At 45.2% G+C, this 25407-nt stretch overlaps 1 protein-coding gene across 1 annotated transcript in view; it reads left to right on the forward strand.

Moving 5' to 3' along the window:
• Window positions 1-25407, forward strand: part of LOC119391927 (serine/threonine-protein kinase Pink1, mitochondrial) — a 64910-nt gene that overhangs the window by 16671 nt on the left and 22832 nt on the right. Inside the window, exons 4-6 of the mRNA XM_049415447.1 lie at window positions 212-321; window positions 12755-12923; window positions 20613-20783. Coding sequence (XP_049271404.1) covers window positions 212-321; window positions 12755-12923; window positions 20613-20783 — 450 coding nt within the window. The remainder of the gene's footprint in view (window positions 1-211; window positions 322-12754; window positions 12924-20612; window positions 20784-25407) is intronic.

Genomic DNA, 25407 nt, shown 5'->3' on the forward strand with positions numbered 1-25407 from the left:
TAGTGAGGAGGGGGGCTGAGGAGGCCATCCTGGCCGAGAGGCTTCGAGAAGGCCTACTTCCAGTTGTTCCTCCCCCCCAACCCTTGCCCCCTTCCCTTTAACAAATAAAGTGGTTTGTGCATTCATTCTGCGATGTTGGTACGCAATGGGCAGCACCATTGTAGAGGAAAGCGCATGAAAGTGAAGAAATGCAGATGTTGCCACCCTACAGATGGGGAGGAGCTTTATTGACTGCACCTACATCATGCGCAGGTGGTGAGGAGACACAGACAGGGGTTTCGACAGTAAAGGACTCTGCAGTTCCGGTGAAGCACATGCAAGGTACGTCAAGCGACTCTTTTTTATTCGGCTACTTGAAACAGCAGCACAGTATGTGGCTGTTTAAGCCACTATTTCGACAGATGGGTTGAGCTGTCAAAAACTTTAAGTAAGTCTCTTGCTCCCATGGGAACCACACTGGGTGAACAGGGTACATGGGTTTGGGAGCGGTCCTGGGAGGAGGCAGAAGTGGCTTTGTCGCAGGCTTGGAGCAGCCAGAAAGATGTTTTGGAGCAGGCTTGGAGCAGCCAGAAAGACCTTCTTGAGCAAGTTTGGAGCAGTACGAAAGACCGTTCATAGCAGATGTAGCACCGTTTCACAGCACTCGTGAAGCAGCATTTGTCCAATGCTGCATTTAGCGAACACTAAGCTAAATTGCACAATAGGCTTATTTGGCTATATGTTCGTGTTGTCCTTTTCGTTCTGTTTTATATAGTTCATCTCCTTATGGCCGCATTCGGGCTAGGTAGTACAATGCCTGGGAAAATACGCTTGTATCCTGGAAGTTTTCTTCCAGTAAATCAAGGGAGCTGTTTGGTTGTATTTTTTATATCCAACAGCGGTTTAAGTGAGTGCATAGATAAACACAGCTTTGTGTTCGCCAGTCACAGGGTTGTGAGAGTCAACGAACATACCCCATTATGCACTACTTATGTAGACGGCGTAACTAGTGCGTGTTGAAAGGCATGACTAGTTAAACTTTCCTCCACATAAGCAAAGACAAAACCTAATATCACGAGCGAAAATGCGTGATTACCTCATTGCCTCACTACAAGAACGAGCTGAATTACCATATTTACTCTATTGTAACGCAACCACAATTGTAATGCGAGGGGCGACTTTCCAGGAAGAAAAAAAATCTAACTGAAATTAGAGAATTGTGTGCATCATTGCACTTCTTAGCCAACTTGAGTTTCGGTATTCGATTGTAACGTGAGGGTCGACTTCAGGTAGCAAAAATATGGAAAAAGACGTGTGTTACATTCGAGTAAATACGGTAACAAGCTTGGGCAAAGTGTCTAAAATGCTTTGTTCATTACACATAGCTACGGAAAGTTGCAGGCCGCAAAGCTGGGATTGTTTTTCACCACCAATAAGGTACAAACTTTCACGCAAATATTTGCTGCTATGAGCCACAAAAATATTTTAGTTACTTTTTTGTTGTGGCACAGCAGCCGGCGCCGTCAAACAAAAGAAAACCGGAAAAATGCCGCACCAAGAACTCCAAGAAGGCACGTAGCTTCAAGGAAGAGGGTGTCACATGACAATCTTGAAAAAAAAAATCCTACCCAAGAGACACTGCACACATGGCCAATGGCCAGGAGCATGGAGGAAAGAAAGAAGGCCCGAATAGTGGGAGGGGAGGTGCCAGGAAAGGTTCCCTTGCCGAAGCTAGTCGAATAACACTGCCTCGTCGTTCTTTTTCTTTTTAACACGAAAGTGTTTTATGCTGGGGTCCGCCAAGACTTCACTGACGTATTGCCGTCACGGATGTGACGTTGGTAAAATGCACACCACCAAGGAAAAAACTAGAAGAAAAAGTTCCGCCGCCGGGAATTGAATTCACGACCTCTTGGTCTGTGATGATACTCACCCGGCACTCTACTGACTATAGCAACGGTGCACATGCATGCGTTTCCACAAACGCACCTTATATCTCTCACATGCTCTCTCTCGCGCGGTGCTCTCTGTTGGCGGGGCTAGGCGGGGCAGTGCGGTGCCGCTGTCTTTGTGCGGTGAAGTGAAGTACTGCGTCATGGCTCTAATGAGCGCCAGTAGCGCGGGAATCACGATACTCTGTGTAAATAACAATAATATCTGGGGTTTAACGTCCCAAAGCCACGATATGATTATGAGAGATGCTGTAGTGGAGGGCTCCGGAAATTTCGACCACCTGGTGTTCTTTAACGTGCACCTAAATCGAAGTACACGGGCCTCAAACATTTGCGCCTCCATCGAAAATGCAGCCGCCGCGGCCGGGATTCGATCCCGTGACATTCGAGTCAGCAGTCGAGCGCCATAACCACTAGACCACCGTGGCGGGGCGCTATACTCTGTGTCCATGTATATGTTAACAACTTCAGCTACCGCACGAGTTAAACCATAATCATGGACGGTAGTCGTCACATTGGAGATGTGTCATTAGGCGTCAATGTGGGTGCATCCATGTCAAATGGTGCTATAGCTGCCAAACAACAATAGACATCATACAAGCTCTCATAGATGAATGCACAGTGAACAGTCGACTACTTCTGTGAAGGCACGTTTCACTTTCGTGTTGTACTGATTCCTATGACAAACCAATCAGCTATGTTTTTTTCCGTCCGTGCCCCCTTAGCACCTCCGTAGACAATCACAACTTCGATCAAACCGAAACCGTAACCCTTTTGATGAAACAAAAAACACAATGTTTCAGCCGCATTTTCGGGCACATGGCTTGATGGCTGTCACACCTTGCGGCTAAATTTGGTTGCTGTGGTGCAGTACGGCACTGATAAACGAGTTTGGCACAATGGGCGTGGTTTGGTGCGGGATGACAGAGGTCAACAAGTTTGGCGCACAATGGCATGAATGGCACAGCTGTTCCAACCCTGGATCCGTAATGAAGGACATTTTAATAGTATAATATGCCTTTCAACAACTTGCTGTTTGGATATTGCTGAAAGTAAAATATTTTAGTGTGAAATATTTTCGAGGGACTCATGCTGACTTGTTTTGCCCAATGGTCAAGGCACCGCAAAAGGATGTGCAGGTTCACAAATCATGAATAGAAAATACAAGTAAGGAAGCACCAAATAGACGTGCTATGAAGGTCAGATTTTGATACAGAATAGGGATTGAATACTTGCATTATTTGGGCATTGCGAACTACACTTCTTTAAAATGGAATGCCTCTGCAATGAAACTGACAGGACCAGTAGCGTAGCCAGAAATTGTTTTTTTAGGGGGGGGAGGCAACCATACTTTGTGTATGTTTGTGTGTGCATTCGTATAAGTGCGTGCATATACACACACGCAAAATTGAATAATTTAAGGGGGGGAGGCGGTTGAACCCCCAACCCCCCGGCTATGCCACTGGACAGGATGCTTCACAAACTTCATTGTCACAGAACTTCATGTGTAAGCCACAGAAGTGCTATTGTAAAGCCTCCCTATACGAGCTTTAATTTTAAAATATTGATAATTTTGATAATCGAGATGGCCTTGGAATCATGTAGCGCCACAGGTGTGTAATGCAAAAGAGCACAAGTGGCACCATCGACAAACCAGACTGAAGCAGCAGAGTCCACACCACCATTTCATCAGTGGAAATTGTATGGGAATGATAGGATGGTCTTGTGCTTAATTATGCCTTGTCATCATCATGGGCAAGAAAACAGCACACAGACGGACAGGACGAAGAAAGGGATACACAGAACAAGCGCTGACTCTGAACTGTGGTTTATTAGGCATATGCAGATTATTTATACACAAATAATAAGCATCAAGAACATGCGCAGAGGAGCTGGCAAAGGACCATAACCAGGAAAAATAGAAAAGGCTTTTATACCGTGAAGAGACTGCGCAGGAGTGACAAAAGATCAAACAAACATACGACTGATTAGGTTTACTTTTTTTTCGTGTGAAGAAACTTCACAAAAGGGGCTTAAGTTCACCAGCGAAAAACCTTCATAAAACGCAGTGCAGTTTCTAGACCTAAAGATAACCTTTTCTAACAACCACCCTTGTTGGGCATATAACCCCAGATCTGTAAAACCACTCCTTAACCCTTTCAAACGCCACCTATGAAGAACTGCCTGTAAATGCGTCAAATTGATACAATGTTATTTCAAGGCACTCGATATTATATTGCAACAAAAATAATGTCGTAATAGGTTCATTTAGGTTTGTTACAGCAATATTTCCTAATTACTTTGTAATTAAATATCTACTTATTCATAAGCCATTCATGTTCTGTTTTTGCATAAATAGAATGAAATCTCAGTCTAGAAATATGGTGCAAATTCGTTGTCGGTTATGTCCATGTCGAACAAAAAAAAATTATACTTTTGATGTGCATCGTGGGAAGCGGCACGTCGAACGACTCGTCGAATGTGGTAGTTCATTCAGTAAAATAATCGTATGCAAAAGTACACTGCGAAATGAAGTTAAATGAAGACAAATTTATTATGCAGGAGGTTCAATTCATACAAAGCTAACAAAGCTAAAAGTATCCTGCTCTTTCTTAGCCACTAGTCATTACAAATTGCAAGAACAATTGCTGTACACAATTGTGTACATAGCGTGTCAAAGGGTTAATTATCAGTCAGGGCATTCTGAAATAGTGAAGACGGGCATCGTTACGTTGAACCTTGGGGTCGCGATTAGGAAGTCGTGTAGGCACCAGGGGGAAAAAAGCTTTCTGATCAGGTGGGTCGCCTTCAGGCAGCCGGGTTCCCGACTCCTGTAATCACTTCCATCTGCGAAGGACTAGTGCGGCAGATTAAGCTGGGACAAAAAAGTGTAAAAAAAGAGCGGCCAAAAAAATGTGCCACTATGCCCTACAAGCACAGAATGGCACATGGGTTAAAAAATGTGCCGTCGTGTTACGATGTTCAGGTACAAGGGGTAGTGCACAAAATACCCTTAACCTGTAAAAAAGTGTACATCGGGCAAACGGGGCGCTGCCTCTATGTACGGCTAAAAGAACATTCTGGAACCTTCAAGACATGCATGTATGCCAGCCTGCCTTCGCACTGCAACACCTGTGGGTGCAAGCCATTGTTCAGTGACACAACAGTGCTCTTTAGACACAGTGATCAAACGACGCGGGAACTTGTGGAAGCTTCGACATTAAAAATGAAGGAGAGTCCTGCGTCAGCCAAACATCGGTTTCTCTACATGAAAAAGAAGTAAACCTAATCAGTCGTATGTTTGTTTGATCTTTTGTCGCTCCTGCGCAGTCTCTTTGCGGTATAAAAGCCTTTTCTATTTTTCCTTGTTATGGTCCCTTGCCAGCTCCTCTGCGCATGTTCTTGATGCTTATCATTTGTGTGTAAATAATCTACATATGCCTAATAAAGCACAGGTGGGAGTCAGCGCTTCTCCGGTGTATCCCTTTCTTCGTCCCGTCCGTCTGCGCGCTGTTTTTTTGCCCATTATATATCACCAACTAGCCCAACTTTCAGTCCTGCTGCAGTTTATCATGATCAGCCTACAGTGATGTGATAGCTGCACCAAAAGCACCAAACTCTGTCAAGAGGTCAAGCCTACTACATCCTGCTGCATTTCGGCGAAAATCCCATAATTTGCGCCGAGAGTGTGCCACGATGTAGTTTTTGCGGCCTTTTGGAAAAAAGCAATATGGCAGGCACTTGATGTACTATATGAACTAATTTATCGATCAAAATTTCAGTTATGTGCACAAGGTTTTTTCCGGCAGTCTACAACTTAAAAGTGACACTACAGTGAAACAATAACTTAGTTTAGACTGATAAATTATGCTCGGAGAACTGTAGTGCCATTAATTTCCCCACCACAAATTTATTAATAGATGACCAAATCAAGGTAAAAAATATCACTTTTAAATTTCCCGCAGATCTCTTATGGTGACGTCAAGGATTTCAAAATGTTTTTTAGTATTTTGGCCACATTGGCTCAATGAAATTACCTGGAACTTGGTATGGTAAGTCTCTGGCTCACTCAGAAGACAACATACTTCATTTTTACCGATGAGGAACTACATAGACCCCAGTAGACACCATCGAAATCTATGGTGTCACAGGTGTGGGAACCTCAATGTGGCGTCGTCATCTGCATTTTCTTTTGACGCGTTTTCTCACTTACCAAGCATCTTGCAGCAAGCGTGGTGTCTTCAGTATTGCGAAAGAGTAATTTATTATTACGAGAAAAATCTTTTTTCTCTTCCCTTTAAGAAGACGTGAGAGGCGCGGCCAGCCCAGATGACTGAAGTGTGGCAGCCGATTGCTTTCACGACTAAAGAAATAGTCCCACTGATGTTTACGGCCATGCTCTCCGATATCGGGGGTCACCATTTGTCTGGCTTCTGACGTCAATGTGGAGAGCGTGCTCATTTGGTGCCAGCCTGGGTGCATCCACCTCTGACGCTTCCTTCTAAAGTGGCTAGATGCTAAGGTTTCCTGCCGAAAGTGGGGGAGTGGTGGGTGCACTCCTGTCGAGCAATGCCAACTACCCCATACTGCATAAATAAAGGTTTGTATGGCTACTACTATCTTACTATGTGGCATAACATTATAAACTCAAGTAAATATAGTTTTTAACGGTTGTGAAGTTGAGGGGGGATGTGAGGCTAAATGTTTTGAACTGCTGCACTAATTTTGATGAAAATTTCAGGGATGGCTCATCTTCTTGATATTATGACATATTCCAATTTTCAGCACCTGAGCCTGAGTGCCAAAAAACCTACAGCTGTTATAATGATCAATCATGCATGCTTACTTAGGAAAACTATCATTTCAAAAATAATGAAAATGTACAGGTTATTTATCATTTTAAGTCCTCTAGAAGGTTTGTAGTGCAGGATAAGGCCAGTCACATATTTTTTTACGACGTTTCTGTAAAAATGCCATCGCTATACTGTAAGGGAAGATTATTTTTTTTCTTGTCACTGCATGTCAGACTCGTGAATTGTTTTTGTGTTAGAAACTACTCGGGGATCAGAAAAGTACCTTATCTTGTTCCTGACAAAATTTCAGTCTAGAAACAACCTTGTAAGCAGTATAATAAAAAGTTGGGCGAGCTGGTGTTGCTTCGTAATGAAACGGGGGAGCGAATAAAACGGCACACAAGAAAAGGTTGACAAAGCAGCTTTTCACGAAACAGTTTGGAAATGATAGTTTCCCTAACAGGCTCGTTGCCACAAAAAAATGCGAACTGAGAAAAATGAGTTTAAAGATTTCACAACATGCTATTTGTTTTGATGGTCAAAAAAAATATATCAAGTGACCTCCTGCATAAATACAGCCTTCCTCATCAACATGACACTGTTCTGTGACAATTTCATGCAATCGTCCTCAATTTTTCACAGCTTTTGAACTGTGAATGTTACTCACAACACGCGTTAGTCACATAACGGCCCACGCGCTGATCGCAATCAACTCCCAGGAAAACAAACATATAAGCCGAGTGGCACACAAGCACAGCAGTAGTAACTCAAAATTGATGCGAAAGCAGCGGCGGATGGTCACGTGATACATTTCCGCCAATTTGAGCTTCAGTTCCAGTTTTTCAGCGACTCTGCTGTCAGCACATGGCTCAGAATGTGCCATTTTAATTAATTTGTTTGTCCTCTGATCTACTCTCGACAGGAGGCCTTCTGTGACAAACAAAGCACGAAAAACAAACAATTGAACCAGGGCCCGCTTTGCAGATGCATCTTGAAAGGGGCATTTCAGAGACACCCTCCCCAGCAAATTCGCGCCACCCTTTTGTAGGGTTGCCACTTTTTACCGAAAAAAAAACCCGGCCCTTCGATGGGGGGGGGGGGGGGGGTTAACAGTAGATTAAGATCATGTTGAACAATAGATGCTATGTAAATTCTTTGGCATGCAGTGCATTTAATGTAACATTGCTTTTATTGAGCCAAATAAACCAAATGCCCAAACAAAAGCAGCAGACTCGGCTAACCAACTAGCCTAATTGCTGGCATAAAAGCACCCGTGATTGGAACGACGCTTCGCGTATTACTCTGAATGTGCTGCACTGAAAAGGAACCACAATGCTTCGTCCATAAAAAAGCTCTTCTTTGCGTCTGAATCCAACAGGCCAGTGGCATTATAGACACAAAGGAACATTAAAATGTGCATATGCCACAAAAATGTCTGATATTCATGTACCATACACGCGCAATAATGTGCTCTATTCCAGTGATCGCTAGACTTGAAGGGATCCCAGAAAGTGGTTGACTAATAGCGTAAGAGTTTTGGTGATTGATGATCAATCTTTACCGTCGTAGTTGTTGAACTGACGCTTATAAAACACCGAAAAAATAAATTATCTCGATATTATGACAAAAATACGGCCAATGGCGGCCAGTGCCGCCATCTGAAAAACCGGCCTGGCTGGTCTAAAACCGGACAGGTGGCAACCCTAGTCGTAAAAAAATTTTTTAATTCTTTTCTGCTGTACAGAGGACAACCAAACTGGTAAGCATGTTCTTTAATGAACCATCCATACAAAACAACTCAAATTTAAAATGCGATATTTTTTTCGAAAATCGTGTTTTTAGCCCCGCATCCCCATTGTAGAGCTTTATCTCGAATATACTCCAAATGCCAGAGCGCACTTTGGATTTAACCATTCTTTCATCAAGTGAAATTTTGCGATAAGGCTGGAAAAACATCTAAGAGCAGTCATTGATGTTCTGGAGAAGCCAAGGCACCTTATCCGATTTTTGTGCAGCAGTGCCGTTGTTCATTTCGGGATCGGAAACACAAAGCATGGCCAGGAGCATGGTGAAACGTTAGCTTGACATGAGTTTTGATGGCAGAAGTCCAGAAAACATTGTCGTTGTGCTCCAATATAAATTTAGACGCGAAGTTCCAATATCTCAAATACAACAGGAGGGCAGTGAACTTCATCATTTCCTCCGGCGTCACCTCCTTCCACAAGCCATCCTTCTCGCTGTATGTTGGCTTTTCTAGTATGTGGGTCCATGCATACTTGTTCGTGTTGACGTGGATTGCGCTGATGACCTCAGCCATAAAGAGGAGGCGGGAAAAATCCAGCGCTCTCGTCAGCAGCTGAGAGCTACTGTGAAGCGTCGTCCTGAGGTCGATGCCCAGATCTCTATGGGGTCGAAACTTGACACGTCTTTGAGCTGGCGGCAGCACGTCTTGCTCAAATGCAATAGACATGCTATAAATAATAAAAATAATATGTGTGGGACACATACAGAGCAAGTCAGCCGGCTCTAGAACATGATGAACAAAACGGAAAGTGAAACAGCTGATGTTCCCGGCTGATTTGCTGAAATTTCTTCATCCGAACTGAACTCTGACGTCGCCACCTCATTGTCCGATTCATCACTGCTCGAGAAGTTCAAAACATCATTTGTAGTAGCGTTAGCATCGAGTGAAATCACTTTCTTCTTAGTGCGTGTTGTTTCGGATGTTGATGCCATTGCGCGGCTCACGTGCGCTTGAACCTTTGAACTCACACGCCCTTTAAAAATCGCCGCCACGCGGTTAAAATGTGAACCGTGCAGAAACAGCAATTCTAGTGTGTGTACAATTGCCTAGATGGCACTACAAGTCCAGGAGCGTGTCCATCATTATCACAAGTCCATCATCATCATCATCATCATTGCAATAGTTCTTGAAAAAGAGTGGCATGAAATCCTTGGTCACCGGTGACCGATGCCTAGCGGCGTGGTAAGGAAAGAGTTAATGTTAGGCTTGTCATTTTTGTTCGATTATATGCTGTGTAGTCAAAAACCCCTTCTGAAGTTTCTGGGTTATCCTCGAAGTTTCTGATTGATATATGTTAGTGCCGCTGGAGTGCGGTGATTGCGCACTTTTCATTTTAAGGACGGTGGTAAGCTACCAGTCAGAAGTGCATCTTTTTCTACATACTGTGAAACACTGAGACATCACCATTAGTGACAAGAGTAATAGTGTAATCTACAACTATTAGTACAAGCTTAGAGTTAGGTGTGGTGCATGCTCCAAATAGAAAGAAACAGAAAGTCACAGTTTCGCCTCAAGGGCGAAGCAATGAATGCGATAGCAAATAATTGGAATGTCACAGGAAGAGCGGCAAGCAGCTAGAAACTTGCTGCACGCTGCTCAAGCACAAAGGACGCATGAAAAGAAAACACACAAGGTGAGTGCGAACTAACAACTGTCACAGCTCGACACTTGAAGCGCGCGGCTCAAACACAAAGAAAGAGGCACAAAAAGAATGCACAGGTATACATAGGACAAGAGCGAATTGTCACAGTTGTTACTTCAACTAACCCCCACTTTGGCTTTTCTAGCTATCAGATCACTCCTTTCGCAAACGTGGCCACTGCAGCGAGGAATGTGACCTTCATGTGGTCTATAGCTTCAGCGCAAACTTTGCGGTGAATGCACAAGGCACACAAAACTCCCCTCAAGAGATGATTGCGCGAGCACGGTCGACCACACCCTGTATGTCAAAGTATAAGCTAAGTCGAAGGTGCACATCCCAACTCCGGCAAAACACTTGAGAGTTCTGAAGAAATTTGCGAGCTGCCAGGACGCATGCGCAGAACCCAATCCACTCTTGGACTCTTGCACTCGTGTTGTCCCAAGACCCTGCAGCGCCTTCCTTTGGGCGGCAAAGAAAACCGCAGAGCGCACGAATAAAGACGGCGCTTGGCAGTGGCACGTGAAGCCACGGCTCGCGTTCCCTGCGGGCGTCGATTCTTCTCACTAAGATAATCATTTAGCTCTAGTTGATACATATTCCTGAGGCTAAAATTACAGCGCAAAGGCATTTCTTTGTTCTTCTTACTTCTTTGTCCCTGCACCCATCTGAATATAATTTCATGTCTCCATGTATCTAATACACTATCATCCTTGTTACACGTTTTGGTTTAGAGCTATTGTTGTGGGCGCATGTGCGGTAAGTTTGCCTTGGACTTATATATGCGTTGGTTATGAAAGAATAAAGCAGTTGTTAGTCAGTGCTTGTGTCGAACGTTCCTTTTCTTCGTGGGTGTCTTGTTCGTTTGCGCTGTAATTTTAGCCTCATGATTCTGGTCGCGGTGTAACATATATACTGTGATTCTGGTTCAGCCGTCTCGTTTCTTCCCTCCTATGGCGTAAGTCTACAAGAGCCAAAGCGTTCCCAGTAGCTCATGCCACCACGAGCCACGGGACGCTCTTCTTTTTCCCTGGCCGACTAGCCACGAGTGGCGCGGCGCTACAACCCCAAAGTGGAACACTAGCGTGAGTCGCCAACAATACGACGCAAACGCAACACGGGCGACGATGCAGCATGGTCTACGTCTCACATAATTTTAATTTTGCCATGTGTGGCGTCCCGTGCGTTTCACCCAACACCGCGTGCATTTGTATTCTGCCGTTAGTATTCTGGAGAAAAAATGAGGCATGGCGTACTTGGGTGGCGATGCGGGCTTGTTGGTTCGTCATACTTGAAAGAGATAGCGCAAAAAAGACACGGACAAAAGTGTGTACGTTTGTTTCTTTCTTTTGTCCATGTCTTTTTTGGGCTATCTCTTTCAAGTATGGCGTACTTGTCTAAGGCAGTGAGCTGCGGAGCAAGGGGTCGCAGGTTTGAAACCCCGGTCGAGCGCTTCTGAATTATTTTTATTTGTGGCTTTTATTTATATACACATACATATACATATCCGGAGCATGACAGTGACGGCAACGGCAAAAATCAGCCGAGAATGTCCATATAATTGCTATCGCAATAAAAAGCTGCTTAGCGGCCAAGTGGGAAGAGTGCAAGCACCAACATCGACCGTCTGCTTTCACACCTTTTGCTGGCATCCGTATTTGTCAGTGCAACCACTCCCCAGTAAAAAGGTGCCATCCTGGTGAGCTCTACAACAGGCAGTACTGGTGGATAGCAGTGAGGATTCAGTGGTCTATGTGAGCAGTTTTCATGGCCAGGCACTGTGGTGTCCATAGATGGACTGAATAGGCTCAATAATGTAGTTAATTGAAGACGTCTGATGTAGAACCCTGTAAGGACCTGCATCCTGTAAGGACCGTCATCCGACCGGCACATTTTCGCATGGTGGTGTGGACATCAACAAATGAGTGACCACCACTGTGTCTTCTTGCCCCGTGTTCTCTGACATCTAGTGGCAGAGCAGGAGTATCCTGCTCGATTGTGCCTGCATTTCTTCACTCTCATGGGTAAAGGCAGCACCAAGGGCTACATACAAAAGCAAATTGTTCGTGGTGGCCATGCCGTGTTCCACCTCATGCAATCGATTGCACTGTTTTGAAATGACTACACTGTAGTGTGGCCTTGTGAACAGCTTCTGTTACCAGAGGAAACCTTTTCAGGGCATTGGTTTATCTTGTTACCAATTGTATCACCTGTCTAAAATATGGTTCAGCTTCACAAGGAAGTCACAGCTTTGACGCAAGGGTGAAGTAGGGGAATGCGATAGCAACAAACTTGGAATGTTATACGAAGTAAGGCTAGCATCGGGCCTGGCGTAACTCAAAAAATGCTGACGTAAGGAATTGCGGCTGCTGCAGCAAGAAAGCAACGTTTTGTGCTGTCCTCTCACTTAAATGCAAACTGAGCCATGAGAGCACAGCACGTACAAGCTATGAGCTGTCTCCTAACCCCTCTCAAGACAAGGTGCGTGCGATCCACACTCGGTCTGTCAAAGTATGTGGTCACTGCCACAGCCCCTCTAGGATCTCCTCCATGGGCCTTTCACACGGTGTGTGTGTGTTTGGTGCAGAGTTCTCGCCTGCTGCCGCCATGAAGGAGGAAAACGACGGACCCCGTTTTGACCTGGCTGTCAAGGTGCTGTTCAACTACTATGCAGCATCCAATGCAGCCGCCATCTGGGACTCTCTGCAGAAGGAGTGCCTGCCTGTGCTGGTCAACCAGCTTCTGCCTGCGGGCTTGTGAGTGTCTCGCAAAGCCACATCCATTATTCATTGTGCATATGCTGTGCAAGTATGCTGTTTCAGTCACTGCTAAAAGTTGTAGTAGCTGTTTACTTCACATACGTTTCGCTTGTTCACTCCATAATCTTTATTAGTAAACCTTGTAAAGAAGTGAAGACTGCATCATGCACATTTGCACAGAAAATCAACTCCTCCCAACTAATTACAGATATTAGTCCTACAATCAGTAATAGACGATATGCAAAACTACTTGGTCGTCTGTCAACACTGGGCACCACTAGTCCAGTCGCCATCTTGGTAGTGTCAAGTGTTCGGCGTGTTCGTAGGTGTTCGCCCAGCTCCAGCCTCCGCTTCCAGCTTCGTCGCGCTGAGATATATCTGCATTGCATTGAACATTTTCGACAGCGCGTAACAGGTGCATATATATAATGGCAAACCCTCTCGCTCCGCTCCAGCAGCCGTGCTTTCCGAGTCTTAGCAGCCCGGGCTGGACGACAGATTTGACGGTCGTACCGCACATATCGGAGCACACGTTGGAGTCGTTTTGCGATCAGAGAGGACCCTCTGCCCGTCAGCGCAAGAAGGCATACAACTTTGCCATCGAGGCATACTGTGCGCCATCATCGCTTCGCATGAACACTTGTGATTTCGGGTAAGTAAGCTTTTTGGTGTAGTACTAGTGACATGCTCGGCAAACGGCGTTTGATGCCACTGTGCCTGCCCTGTGCCGGCTCTCGGCGATTACGCGCTCACCCGAAGCCGTATCTCGCTCATGTTGATATGGAAGTTCTGTCCCAATCGAATGCAGTGAGAGCATAGGTTTCTTTTCTTATTTGTTGGTGGAAACAAGCCACGGTATCTACGTCATATAAATGCCCGGTTTTTATACTCATTGGGGCAGACTCCGAATCGCCCCTTAAACAAGTGAGAAACAAATGCATTGATACTATCGAAAGGCTCTGTGATCAGTTTTTGTCTCCCATTGTGGTGGCTCTGTCGGCTATGGCTCTTGCTGAGATCAAGATCGCGGTATCGAATCCCGGCCGCGGCGGCCGCATTTCGATGGAGGTGCTACGGAAAAAGCGCCCGTTTACTTGCGCTGCCGTGCACATGAGAGAAGTCCATTTGGCCTAAATAAATCCGGAGCACTCCACTATGGCGTGCCTCCTAATCATATGATGATATCGCCACGCGAAAAACCACGATTAAATTTTTATTTAGTCTCATTGTTGAGGGATAACACCACTGATACAGACATAAGTATTGCTTTAACAACCTGCACTGAGTTCATGGATGTCACAACTGGTTTGGCTTTTCTTTTCAGAATTGTCCATATGCACTCTACATGTTTTCAAAGCCAAAAGAAAACTGGCCGCCCCTACAATGTGCAGCTTTCATTCAACGCTGCTACCGGTGTGCCTCGTACCACAGCTTACGAGTGCCCAGCAGGAAAGAGTGGGGCCTGCAGTCATGTACTAGCAGCAGTACGCCTGCTGGCACTATTGAAACAGCAAGGATTTGCTAAGCCACCACCAGCGCTTGCTTGCACAGAGCTACCTCAGCAGTGGAGGCGTTTAAGACAAAAATGAATCAAACCTGCAAGCGTTCAAGACGTGGACTGGCGAGCACCACGAGAAGGTGGCGTCCAGTTGCCATTGACTGCCCGCCTTTCAGATGCAAGCTCTGACTACCAGGATGAAGGCAGTCAAGTCGCTGCAATCCGGTCACTTGGTGCGGAGCTGGAAGCATTGGGCGACCTTCCATTCGCCGCTGTCCTGCAGGATGTGCAGGCTCCTCTGATCAAGACTAAGGCGGGTCTTGCTCCAGCGGACTCTCCACTGACCTACCAGCAGTCGGGCAGGCAACTTCAAGGTTTGGATGGCAACTGTAGCTCCTGGTGCGGGCACCAGTTGTACTGTCCCACGTCTAGAGCTTTTTGCTGGTGCATACTTCACATTCGTATTTAAGTCGGTCAATTTCATTCCTTTGTGTGGCAACCACATCCCTGAGATGTTGCACCTCAATGGCAGGCTTGCCAGAACCTCCCAATGCGCCAGCAGTAGGTGAACAGCTAGTGTGGTCTCCCTCCATTTCAGCTGAATCACATCTGCTGCAGCCAAAGGACCAGCTCCACTGTCTTCTACAGTCGAATATTGAGCGGCATCTTGATCTGAAATCGGATGTGCTTGCAGACTCTGTGTTAGGTGGCTTGCGCTGCTGTCGCATTTTGCCAAAGTTGAATACACTGGGGCAGGCGTCTCAGTAAGTTGTTGCCACAAGATACACCCGGAATAAAGTCCGATGGCAAGAAATGCTTTGAACAGACTTTTGTGGATTTCGTCACCTTGAAGTATTTCCCTTCATCACGCTTGATGGCGATGATCCACCTCTCGTATACTGTGTTGTCTGTTAGGAAGCGGTGATACGAAACCTGCAGGTTGCAAGAAATACAGGTAGTTAAAACTTGCGTTGGGAAGTCATCCACCAAAACCTGTATGTACTACAATACTAGAATATTTTGACCTGGCAGTAACATTCGCAGATGCTTCGCCTGAAATAAAAGTAGGACGATATGCACATCCGTCACGCGAGCACTTTAGGTAGCGGTTAATTTGCTTTCGATTAACTTGCTTTAGATTCTGCACGATATGGCTTAAGCAAAGCGCGACAGGCCACCATTATAGTCGGTCGTCAGGTGCACTAGAGGCCAACAAACTCGATCCAATTAGTTGGCCCATGAAAGAGGGATCATCGACCACGGTCGTAAATACTCGTCTGGCGTGAATGTGTTTATCAGAACCATCTTTATCGTGGCACCAGGTTTGGCCTGTACATGAGCAAAGCTGCGCATTAAAGTCCTCGTTAAAGCCCGGCTGGCGATATCCTATCGGGTTCCGAGTGCCAGGCACGACTGGCAGGTGATAAGCACACGCGGTGCGATAGCGCCAGCCGGAGCAAGAATCTCCGGCTGGCGCAATCTTGGTAGCGTCCACGAAGCGGAGCAAGTCTCCGCTTCGTGGACGCTACCAAGATGGCGGACCTAACTCTAAACTTGTGCACTAGATGGCGCCGCGCATTTCGCATATCGTCTATTCCACTCTTGTGCAAAATGCGCCAAATTGTGTAAAGGACATTTTCTGTGCCATCCTGATAAAAATACATGATTTTGCACCAAAACATTGCCTCCAAGGCAGCGTGTGCCTCCCAATCTTGGAGGCCTGTGAAAATTGTTGACTGTGAAAAATGTGTGTAACAGTAGTGGTCTGCAAACGTGCATGGTGTGTTTGACGGAGTAGCTTAATAAATTGAACTCCCCATTACTCAAATTTGAGTTTGCTACTTTGGAGGCTCTCGAATCGCATGGCCTGTAGCTGCCAGCCAGTAGTACAGTGCTGGCAGTTCAGTTCCGCACAGCTGCTGTGCCATAGCTTTAATATAAAACTTCTGGTGCCACCTAGTGGCTGAGTAAAAATATGCACTGAAAGGCACTGGCTATTTCTCTGTTTTTCTCTGTTCTCTGTTTTTTTTTTTTCTGTTTATTGTTGGTTGTCGGGACCGCACTGATGCAATGAAAGAAAGCTAAGTTTTTCTGAAGACACTATTGCGTGTTCCTTGTAGGTGCCTGTCTACCATATATTGCTGATTATAAGTCAATCCCCCAACTTGCAACCCCTTCTAGGGGAAAAAAAAGTTGACTTCGAACGCAGCCTCATGCTGCGGCCATAGCTCATTAGTAAGTTTTTAGAAGAGGGAGTGATGCAAAGAAACATTTATTTGCCCGTGAAACATTGCTTACGACTCGTCGTCGCTTGAGAGAAGGACGTAGTCACAGTCATTGCCATCGTGTGAGCCACTGCTGCTGCTTGCCGTTGGAACGGGTGCCGGTGGTCGTGAACCCAATCTCGAACCGCCTCCTCAACGGCAGGGTATCGTCCAGACTTCGGTCCGCGAAAGGAACGGCGTGTAAGCAGCGCCGCGAAAATCTTGGTCCTTTGTTTTCTTCATTCCCTCGCGCACATTTGAATTACATTGTGTCTAACAAACTTGTGCCCTGCTTCAACGTTGCTTTCCGACTTGCGTAGAGGATCGCTTACCTCTTGAAAGCAGCGCTGTACCGTTGCCAGCGTAGCGGTGGCATCTTGGCATCCGTTTGGCAGCGTCGCAAATCACGCGCACCACTGCTCACAAACGAAGCGAAATGCAGAAATGGCGAACAAGCGTGAGTGCAAAAAGACGCGAAGACGCTTGTGGGCGCATGTGACTGGTCATGTGGTTTAGTTCCCCGTGAAGTGTTTCCAGCCCACACGGACGCTGCCAGCTTTTCTGTGGAACACCAATGGTTTGTCAACGAATCGTTTCTATTGTGTGAAAACAAAACTGCAGGGCGCATCGCAAGGTAAATTTCTCTTTATTCATAGAGCATCATTCGCCCTCTATCAAAGGTTTGAAATACTGCTTTCGAGACCGTGTTTCCCAAGCAGTTCGCATTAATGCCACGCGGCGATTTTTAGACGGGCTCCGTAGTTTCGCGATCGTCGTGGGAGATCGCAAAAATGTCCGGCTCCGGAAGCGGCGCACGCGCGTTGGGAGATAGCTGTTGCCGCAACTCCGCTGCCTCTGTGGCTGATGTTATCGATGCGTCGAATAGCAGGAAATCCGAGGACGACGACCTTTCGTCGGACCCCACAGATAAGTCGACTTTACGATTCCGTGTATAGGTCGACTTCGATTATAGGTCGACCCCCGAACTTTGGAAGGTCGTTTTATGAAAAAAAATGACTTATAATCGGCAATATACGGTACTCCATGTCTACTCCAAGCATCTTCAGCAGGAGTCTTAGGAGCAAGAGAGGCAGAAGAGGACAAGGTCAATCGACAACCAGCCAGTGGCCGAGAAGAGGATGAACTGTGCAGGGCAAAACAGACCATTGAAAAATGCCTGGTATCATCCAAAGTAATGCTTGAGTGTGCCCAGGGACTCATCAAGGCCGTCCTGGCTCTGAACAACATCATTGACATTGAGTTTGGGCAGGTGTTACTGGCCGAGGCTATAATTCTAGCCTTTATGAAAATATGGCTAATTAGCAGCCGTGAATGCAAAACTTCAGGAGATGTAGAAGTCAGTGTTGCAGCTGCTTCCTCAGTTTCAATAAGCAAAAAGTGCAGGTTGTGTGAACAAGGTTGGTCGCTCTCATTTAAACTAAAAAGACGGAAATTCACCTTTCGCCTTTTCTATTTAGAGTCGCATTAGTATTGTTTTAAAGCAAGCCAGTATTATTTGAAATGATGCTTCTCTCTTTGAAGTGTTCAAGATGTTTTAGAAGTGTCCAGCATGTAGTTGCCTCCAAAATGCATATTTAACAGCTCCAAAATTAACATTTTGCTGCTGCAAAATTTGCTCCGAATCTCGCTTTGTGAGTGGCACCTCTGTACAGTGGACATAAATTGTGGTGATTATAATACTACGGGGCAATTACATTCCTGTAGATGCTTCCCTGTATAGTTGTTACCTTAGATGTGGAATTCTCAACTGGGTTGCATGACACCCAGGTTTCAGCTTGTTAGGGCAATGTGAGTGAAAAGATCACGTGCTACCTAATGCTAGCTGGCAAAAAAGCAGAGTGTTCCCCACTCGCCACATTGAATGATGCTGGCTAACACTCCCAGGATTACGTGCACAGAAATACCCACAGGGGAACGACCACTGCTGTAGCTCAATTGGTAGAGCATTGGATGCATTATCTGAAGGCTGTAGCTTTATTATCTGCTGGCGACAAATTATTTCTACTTTCTTTAATTTCCTTCTATTTATGTCTATGTCATGATTACTGTACTACAGTTAAAAACTGCAAGTAATGTTCCTTATGCTTCCCTTGGCTTTGCTGTTTGTTTTCATTACATTGTGTCTAACAAAAGAACGAAGGCCTTGATGTATTCATTTTCTTTCTTTCTTGAAAGAGAGGAGCCACTTTTCTGCCAGCCAGGTTCTGAACAAGCAGACTTTTATGGAAGAGAATTGAATTTACATTACAGTATAGTTTCTTGCCAAGCATCATTCTGTAGGCGGAGACTACAGGGGGGCTGGAGGGCTTGCCCCCCCCCCCCCCGGCCGGCTTCATGGAAGGCAGAGCCCCCCGCCCCCTTGGCGCTGGCGCAGGGTATTTTTAAGAGGTTGGCTTGGGTCCCCGTCGATTGACAACAGACTGTTGGCCATTCTGTCCGGCAGCTATTTCACAGGGGGCTGTTAATGACCGCTTCTTTTTTCTTTTACGCTTTTAAAATTTGCATCAGGGCCAGACGTTCAGTGGAAAATGGCCCTCAAGCGGATTTGTAGGTGCAGAATATGTTGTGTTAGCTATGGCAAGTTAAAAGAAATATTGAACCTCGTAGCGACTGCTTTTCAAAAAACAAGAATGCTTCTGAGAATACACAGCATCTCTGACACAGTCAGTTAGTGAATGCTTTCGCACAGACTTGCTTCTCAATAAAAAAGTGTAATTTCTTGGTTGTATCAAGTGGGTACCTTTCGACATGCCTTCTATAAAAGTGCCAAGAAAAGATGGTACACGTTTTTTATTTATTAGTACTGGGTTTTCTTTGCTACCAGTTCGGTCACCAAGGAGCAACTCAATTAATCGTCCAGAAAACAACCTTTGGCAGAAAAATTCGTAACCGCGGCTTCGTCCAAAGTGTAGTGGTAGCAAATGGTATTTTCTGCGATCTTAGAACTATTTTTCGCCATCTTAAATTGAATTCACTGGCATAATTAAAACTTCCTGTGCCAGCATTAGCCCACTCTCCTGTCTGGAGCATGTTTTAACGAAGTAAGCAAAGCATGACAATAAAAAATTCGGCCAATCTCACATGTTGTGAGAATCAACTTTATGCGAAGCAGTCACCGAGTAGCAGCCTATGTGACATTTTTTGCTTTGAGCCAAGCGTTAAGAGGTAGATTGACGTCATTGTGCAAACTGAAAAATAAATCTTCAGTCTCCCCGCTAGAGATCTTCACAATATATATATATAATATATATATATATATATAATATATATATATATATATATATATATATATACATACATACATACATACATGCATATATATATATAGGGAGAGGGTGAGGGAGCGATGTGAAAAGAACACGTCAGGGCCCCGCCCCCTCCGGGAAAACGAAAACTCTCCGCCTACATCATTCTCCTCTTATCATTCAGGTAAAGCAGCAAGAAGAAAGTTTCGCTCTCGTAATTACATCTGCATTCAAGCCTCTCATCCCGTTTAATGTCTGTTATAGGGAGACATAAGTTTCCCGGTGCTATCATTACTTGCAGGACTTGATATAATGTTGCACAAAAAGTATGCGACGCATAATAGAAGAAGAAAACGTACTTATTCAGATGACAAAAGCTTGTGAGAAGCACGAGGGCAGCAGTTGCTTTATCCACATTGTAAAACAAGCAAGGATGATAGGACTAGACTGTAACCCCACCATGCTAGACGCAAGGCAGAGGAAGCATGGAAATGTAAAGTACTTTTTTGGAGAGGTAATGAGGGGGCACTTTTGCGGGTGCGCACGATGAAGTTGCCTATGTCGAAGGAGCTTAGATAGTGAAGGAACCCTTCGAACATTTTGCACTTTAATGGGAACGTGAGATGCAAGCATGTTCTGTGCCTCTTTTGCGCAACAGGTGGCGCTGCCGCCTGCCCCCCCATGCACACATAGTGGAGATGCCAGTGGCATTTGTGGACTCGGTGTCCGTGCTGCCTGGTGCTACTGTACTCTGGCCAAGTGCCTTGTCTCCACGCTTGCACCCACGAGGCTGCGGGCGCAACGCCACTCTTTACCTGGTCATGCGCAGGTGAGACCTCGCTCCTTGACAGGCAGAGTACGCTTAGCATTGAGCAGAGCAGTCACCCACTAGTAGACCACTGTAATCTTAGCTCATGGTGGATTGTAGCCAATTGACAGAAAAGTGGCATTTTGATACCACACAATCATTGCATGCAGCAGGAGCACATGGTGCAGAGGTGCAAGTGTCTGCCCACGTAATGCATCATTTAGAGGATTCCTCGTAGCTGTGTAGATAAAGCAATCATTGAAGCATTGTGAGTAGCCACATTAGAGCTCGGCACATGTGCATCGAGTTTCCATAATTGCTTTGTCCAATAAGAGAGAACAGAGCAAGTTGGTATTGATTCGTGCTGAAAAATTTAGCCATGGAAAGGTGTGGAGAATGGAAATGCTACTTACTAAATTATTGTACAAAATGTGCCAAATAAGGCAATTCGTATTCATTTTGTGGTCGTGTTGTCCTATGTTTGTCAAACCAAACCCAAGTGGAAATTTTGGCCAGGAGTGAACATGAATTTGCATCAATATTTTTGGAATCGCCCTTAACCTAAATGTAACCTGAATTTTAAAGGGGCCATGACACCCAATTTTCCATCATAATCTATGTTATGTGGATTAATCCGTGTGCATTCACAAATAAGCTGGCGAAATTTTAGTGCATTTGGTCGAGCACTTAATTTATAATCAAATATTTTTATAAACACGCGAGTGGCACTAGAGTCAGGCAACACTGGTGCACTCGAGAGCCGTGACATAACAAGCAGCTAGCTGTGCAAGCCTCTTCATTGCGGCGAACGATATGGTTCCGTTGTCAGGTGCACATGATATCGAGATAATTCAGCTTTCTTCAGCTTGGCAATGACATTGAACGATTTGCAGCGGCTGAAACTTTGGTAGAAGACGCCGGCTCCGTTCCGTGCTGCACGTGATGTCACAAGTGCCATAGCAAAATGGCAGTCGCCGGCGGTGGGCGGGCTTTACAGACGGCAACTTCTAGGTCTTGTTTTGCACTGAAATAGTCTTTTACGGCCCACTTTTGAAATCCGTATAGGCATAATAGACCTTCTACTTCTAGTTTTCGCTAAAAACCACAAATCTTTGGGCGATCATGTCATGGCCCCTTTAAAAAATAAATGGTTCGAGTGTGTAGGCTGACATGGGTGCTCGAGACATTCGACATACCTCAATGTATCGAGGCAAAGCGAAACTGTTCACAGCATCAGGGTCCTTGGCCTCATCGGTTATGCAACGGATAGCATTCTAACCAGCTGCACTTTTAAACAAATACGCCAAACTTGGCATAATCACTGTGACTGAGGTAAAAGTAAGACTTCGCTCACATACCCATCAAGTTGTTTGCTGGCTGCTGCTAGCATACAACATCAGCAACACTTTGTAACTCTCGCTTTAATTGAAGTGTCCTGTAGTCCCGACCCAAACGCATGCATTTTAAGCCACATTACTCAGAGCATACTTTGAGTGAACTAGCAAGGCTCGGCACCAGTGTCAGCAGCTGCTTTAAGCACCGAAGTCACCAGCGCACATGAGGAAGGAAGGGGAGAAAAAAGCGGCAGTGGACACGAGGCTTTAGTCCTGATGGGAGTAGCCTGAATCCACCTTCTATAAAACTTCCTGTTGGGCGAGTTGGTGTTGTTTCACATACGACATTTTTTAGCGCAAAAGTGGAAAGGGAAGAAATCGTGGTAAGAGCAGAAGAACACAGTGCACAGGGCGAGCGCGAAACATCAACTGACTTTATTTCGGAAAAAAAACCACGGAAAGTAGACCCCTTAAGCGCATGCGTGCCGTCGCTGCGTCGCTAATCAAGCATCGAATCAAAAAAGCGCTATGCTCGCTATGGAACAAATAGGTAGAAGTATCATTAATACACCCCGTGCCCTTGTTCTTAATATGATAGGCCTCCCGCAACTCTCTTCCCAAGGTGTCAGCACTTCTGCCCAGAATCTTAATCTCGCAAAGCCGCGGTGCACATGTGCAAGCTACGCAATGGACGAGTAAATGCGCATTACTTTTATTTTTCAAGGACAACTCATGTTCCCACGCACGGTTGTTAATGCATCTCCAGTTTGACCTATGTAGGTCTTCCCACACGATGGCGGTATAGCATACACGACGCCAATGGCACACTTACGTATGGCCTGGCATTTTTCTTTTGCCATCCTGCTTTTCTTTTTCTTGGCATACACATGCACACAGGCCGCCGTCTTTCGAGGGACAGAGAGCACGACTGACACACAGTGTTTGCTGGCGGACCTTATTAGGTTGTGGACAAACCTGTGAATTGTATGGTACCACTTTCAGGTCCCCCACCTCAATCGTGCGTTGCTGGTGCTTTTCGGCTTCGTGCCCTCATCTTCAAAATTTTATGGGAGACTGCACCAAGGACCATGCCCGTAGCCTCTCTAATTGTACTTCAAAGCTGGCTTGCATCGTGTGCATGCACGACTTCAGCAGAGCCAACTCCAGACATAGTTTCGCAATACCTCATTTTAGGGCCGAAGCTCCTTAGGGTGTGGGTCGTTCCCTCCTCTGTAGTAGTAGTACGTAGCAGCTCTAGTTTAATGAATTGCTCACTAGATGAGCAATTCACTAGACATCACAAGTTACAAGACATCGTAGCGTTCCTTGATTTAATCACACTAAAAGACATACTTTGCGAGCGATATACTCTAGTGAGCTTTCAACTTTTCGTCTTAATGTACATGATAAAGAAAATATTTCTACGAAAAACGCAAAGCACACCTTGAGCAAGATCTTTGGTTTTGGGACGCTTTATGTGCAGTAAACGCCTTGCATTGTTCGCGAAGCCGGAGCACTTGCACGATCACGTTCTGTTGGCTTTTGTTGGGCATGCTACAGACTTTGCGTCGTGGAATGCGAAGAGGAGCGCTACGCGCGTTGTGTCTTCCCTCTAGCCTTGCCGTTAATTCTCACAGGGCAAGCGGAAAACGCAGTCGCTCTTGGCGCGCTTTCTCTTTCGCTCAGGAGCGGACACTTTCCCTGCATTTCACCGATCACAAAGCGGTGATAATGAAGGGACCACGTAAACCAACAGTACAGTAAAAGTTTGATACTTGATGAAAGCCAGCAAAAGAACGGGACACGAGAAAAGGCAGACCACACACCGCTTTCCAGCGGTGTGCGTGTCTGCCTTTTCTCGTGTCCCGTTCTTTTGCTGGCTTTCGTCAAGTATCATGAACCAACTGGCCCAGATCTCAACTCTTCTGAAAAGTTTGATGTTTAATATATACACAGTGTTTCACACTCTTTATATGATGTACTGGGTGAATTTCACGGAAGAGTTTCATGGTTTACTGATGATTCCCTCCGGAGCTTCGCCCCACTCATCATCATTCACCCCGTGGATATGCTGTGATTTTTACTAGGTTGGAGTGCGCCGAATCATAACGCAATAAATCTTTTTGCTCATGTGGATTGTACTGCCAACAGACATGATCTGTAGTATGACGTAATCTTAAATCTAAAAACTGGATCCGATGGAAGTTCATGGGTAAAGGTCAAACCTTGCCCATGTTGGTGAAAAGCAGTTAAAATGTGGTCAATGCAGTGGTCCAAGGTAAAATTGATGTTATTCTTTAAAATGATTATAAAATCGTCGACATATCTAAAAGCTTTCATGAAAACCTTGTTGTCAAGTACGCTAAGGATCCTGTTATCAAACACTGCCAAAATAATGTTCCAAAACACAGGTGCCACACGAGAACTGATGCGGACACCTTGGCATTGTACATGAAGCGTTCCTTTAAAAGAGACTAACGTAGATTTCAAGTAAAATTTTAATAAACTCATAAAATTGTGCACAGACGTGCCTGCTGAATTCTGAAATTGTAACGCACCATTGTCATCAATACAACCTTGAACACACTTCTTGTTGGGGCACTGAGTAAAACAAATCTTCTATGTCTATTGAAAAACACTGACCAACTGAATCCTCACTCTGCATGAAGGCAATAACATCTTTAGAACTTTTTGTTTTAAACGGGTCGTCGATAAGTAATGAAGCTAACTGCTTGTGCAGAAACTGGCTAACAAGCTGCTGCCACGAACCATGTTTGCTAACAATCATAACGTAGTTCAGCGCAAAAAACAGGCAACAGACGAGTAAGAGGGCAAGGACACAGCGCATTCTTCCAACTAAAGTTTATTGGATTGGGACGCATGTATATATACACACAGGAAAAGCAAGAAAAGATAAAAGAAAAAAGAAAAAGACAGGAAGTAAAAACCGAAAGGTGAAAAGAAGAAAAGTGCCGATAAGTCACACACGTGTGCCAACACCGCCCCCCTTCCCATGACTCGCCAAAAACAAAAGCTCTTATCGGCACTTTTCTTCTTTTCACCTTTTGGTTTTTACTTCCTGTTTTTTTCTTTTTTCTTTTATCTTTTCTTGCTTTTCCTGTGAGTATATATACATGCGTTCCAATCCAATAAACTTTAGTTGGAAGAATGCGCTGTGTCCTTGTCCTCTTACTCGTCTGTTGCCTGTTTTTTGCGCTGAACTACGTTATGACTGACTCGTTCCAACTCGCCCAACAAGCAACGTTGCTAACAATAGTACGGAATGGAATTGCCAGTTTGTGGGATTCTGC

Source organism: Rhipicephalus sanguineus, chromosome 4 (assembly GCF_013339695.2).
Source record: "Rhipicephalus sanguineus isolate Rsan-2018 chromosome 4, BIME_Rsan_1.4, whole genome shotgun sequence".
Lineage (NCBI taxonomy): Eukaryota > Metazoa > Arthropoda > Arachnida > Ixodida > Ixodidae > Rhipicephalus > Rhipicephalus sanguineus.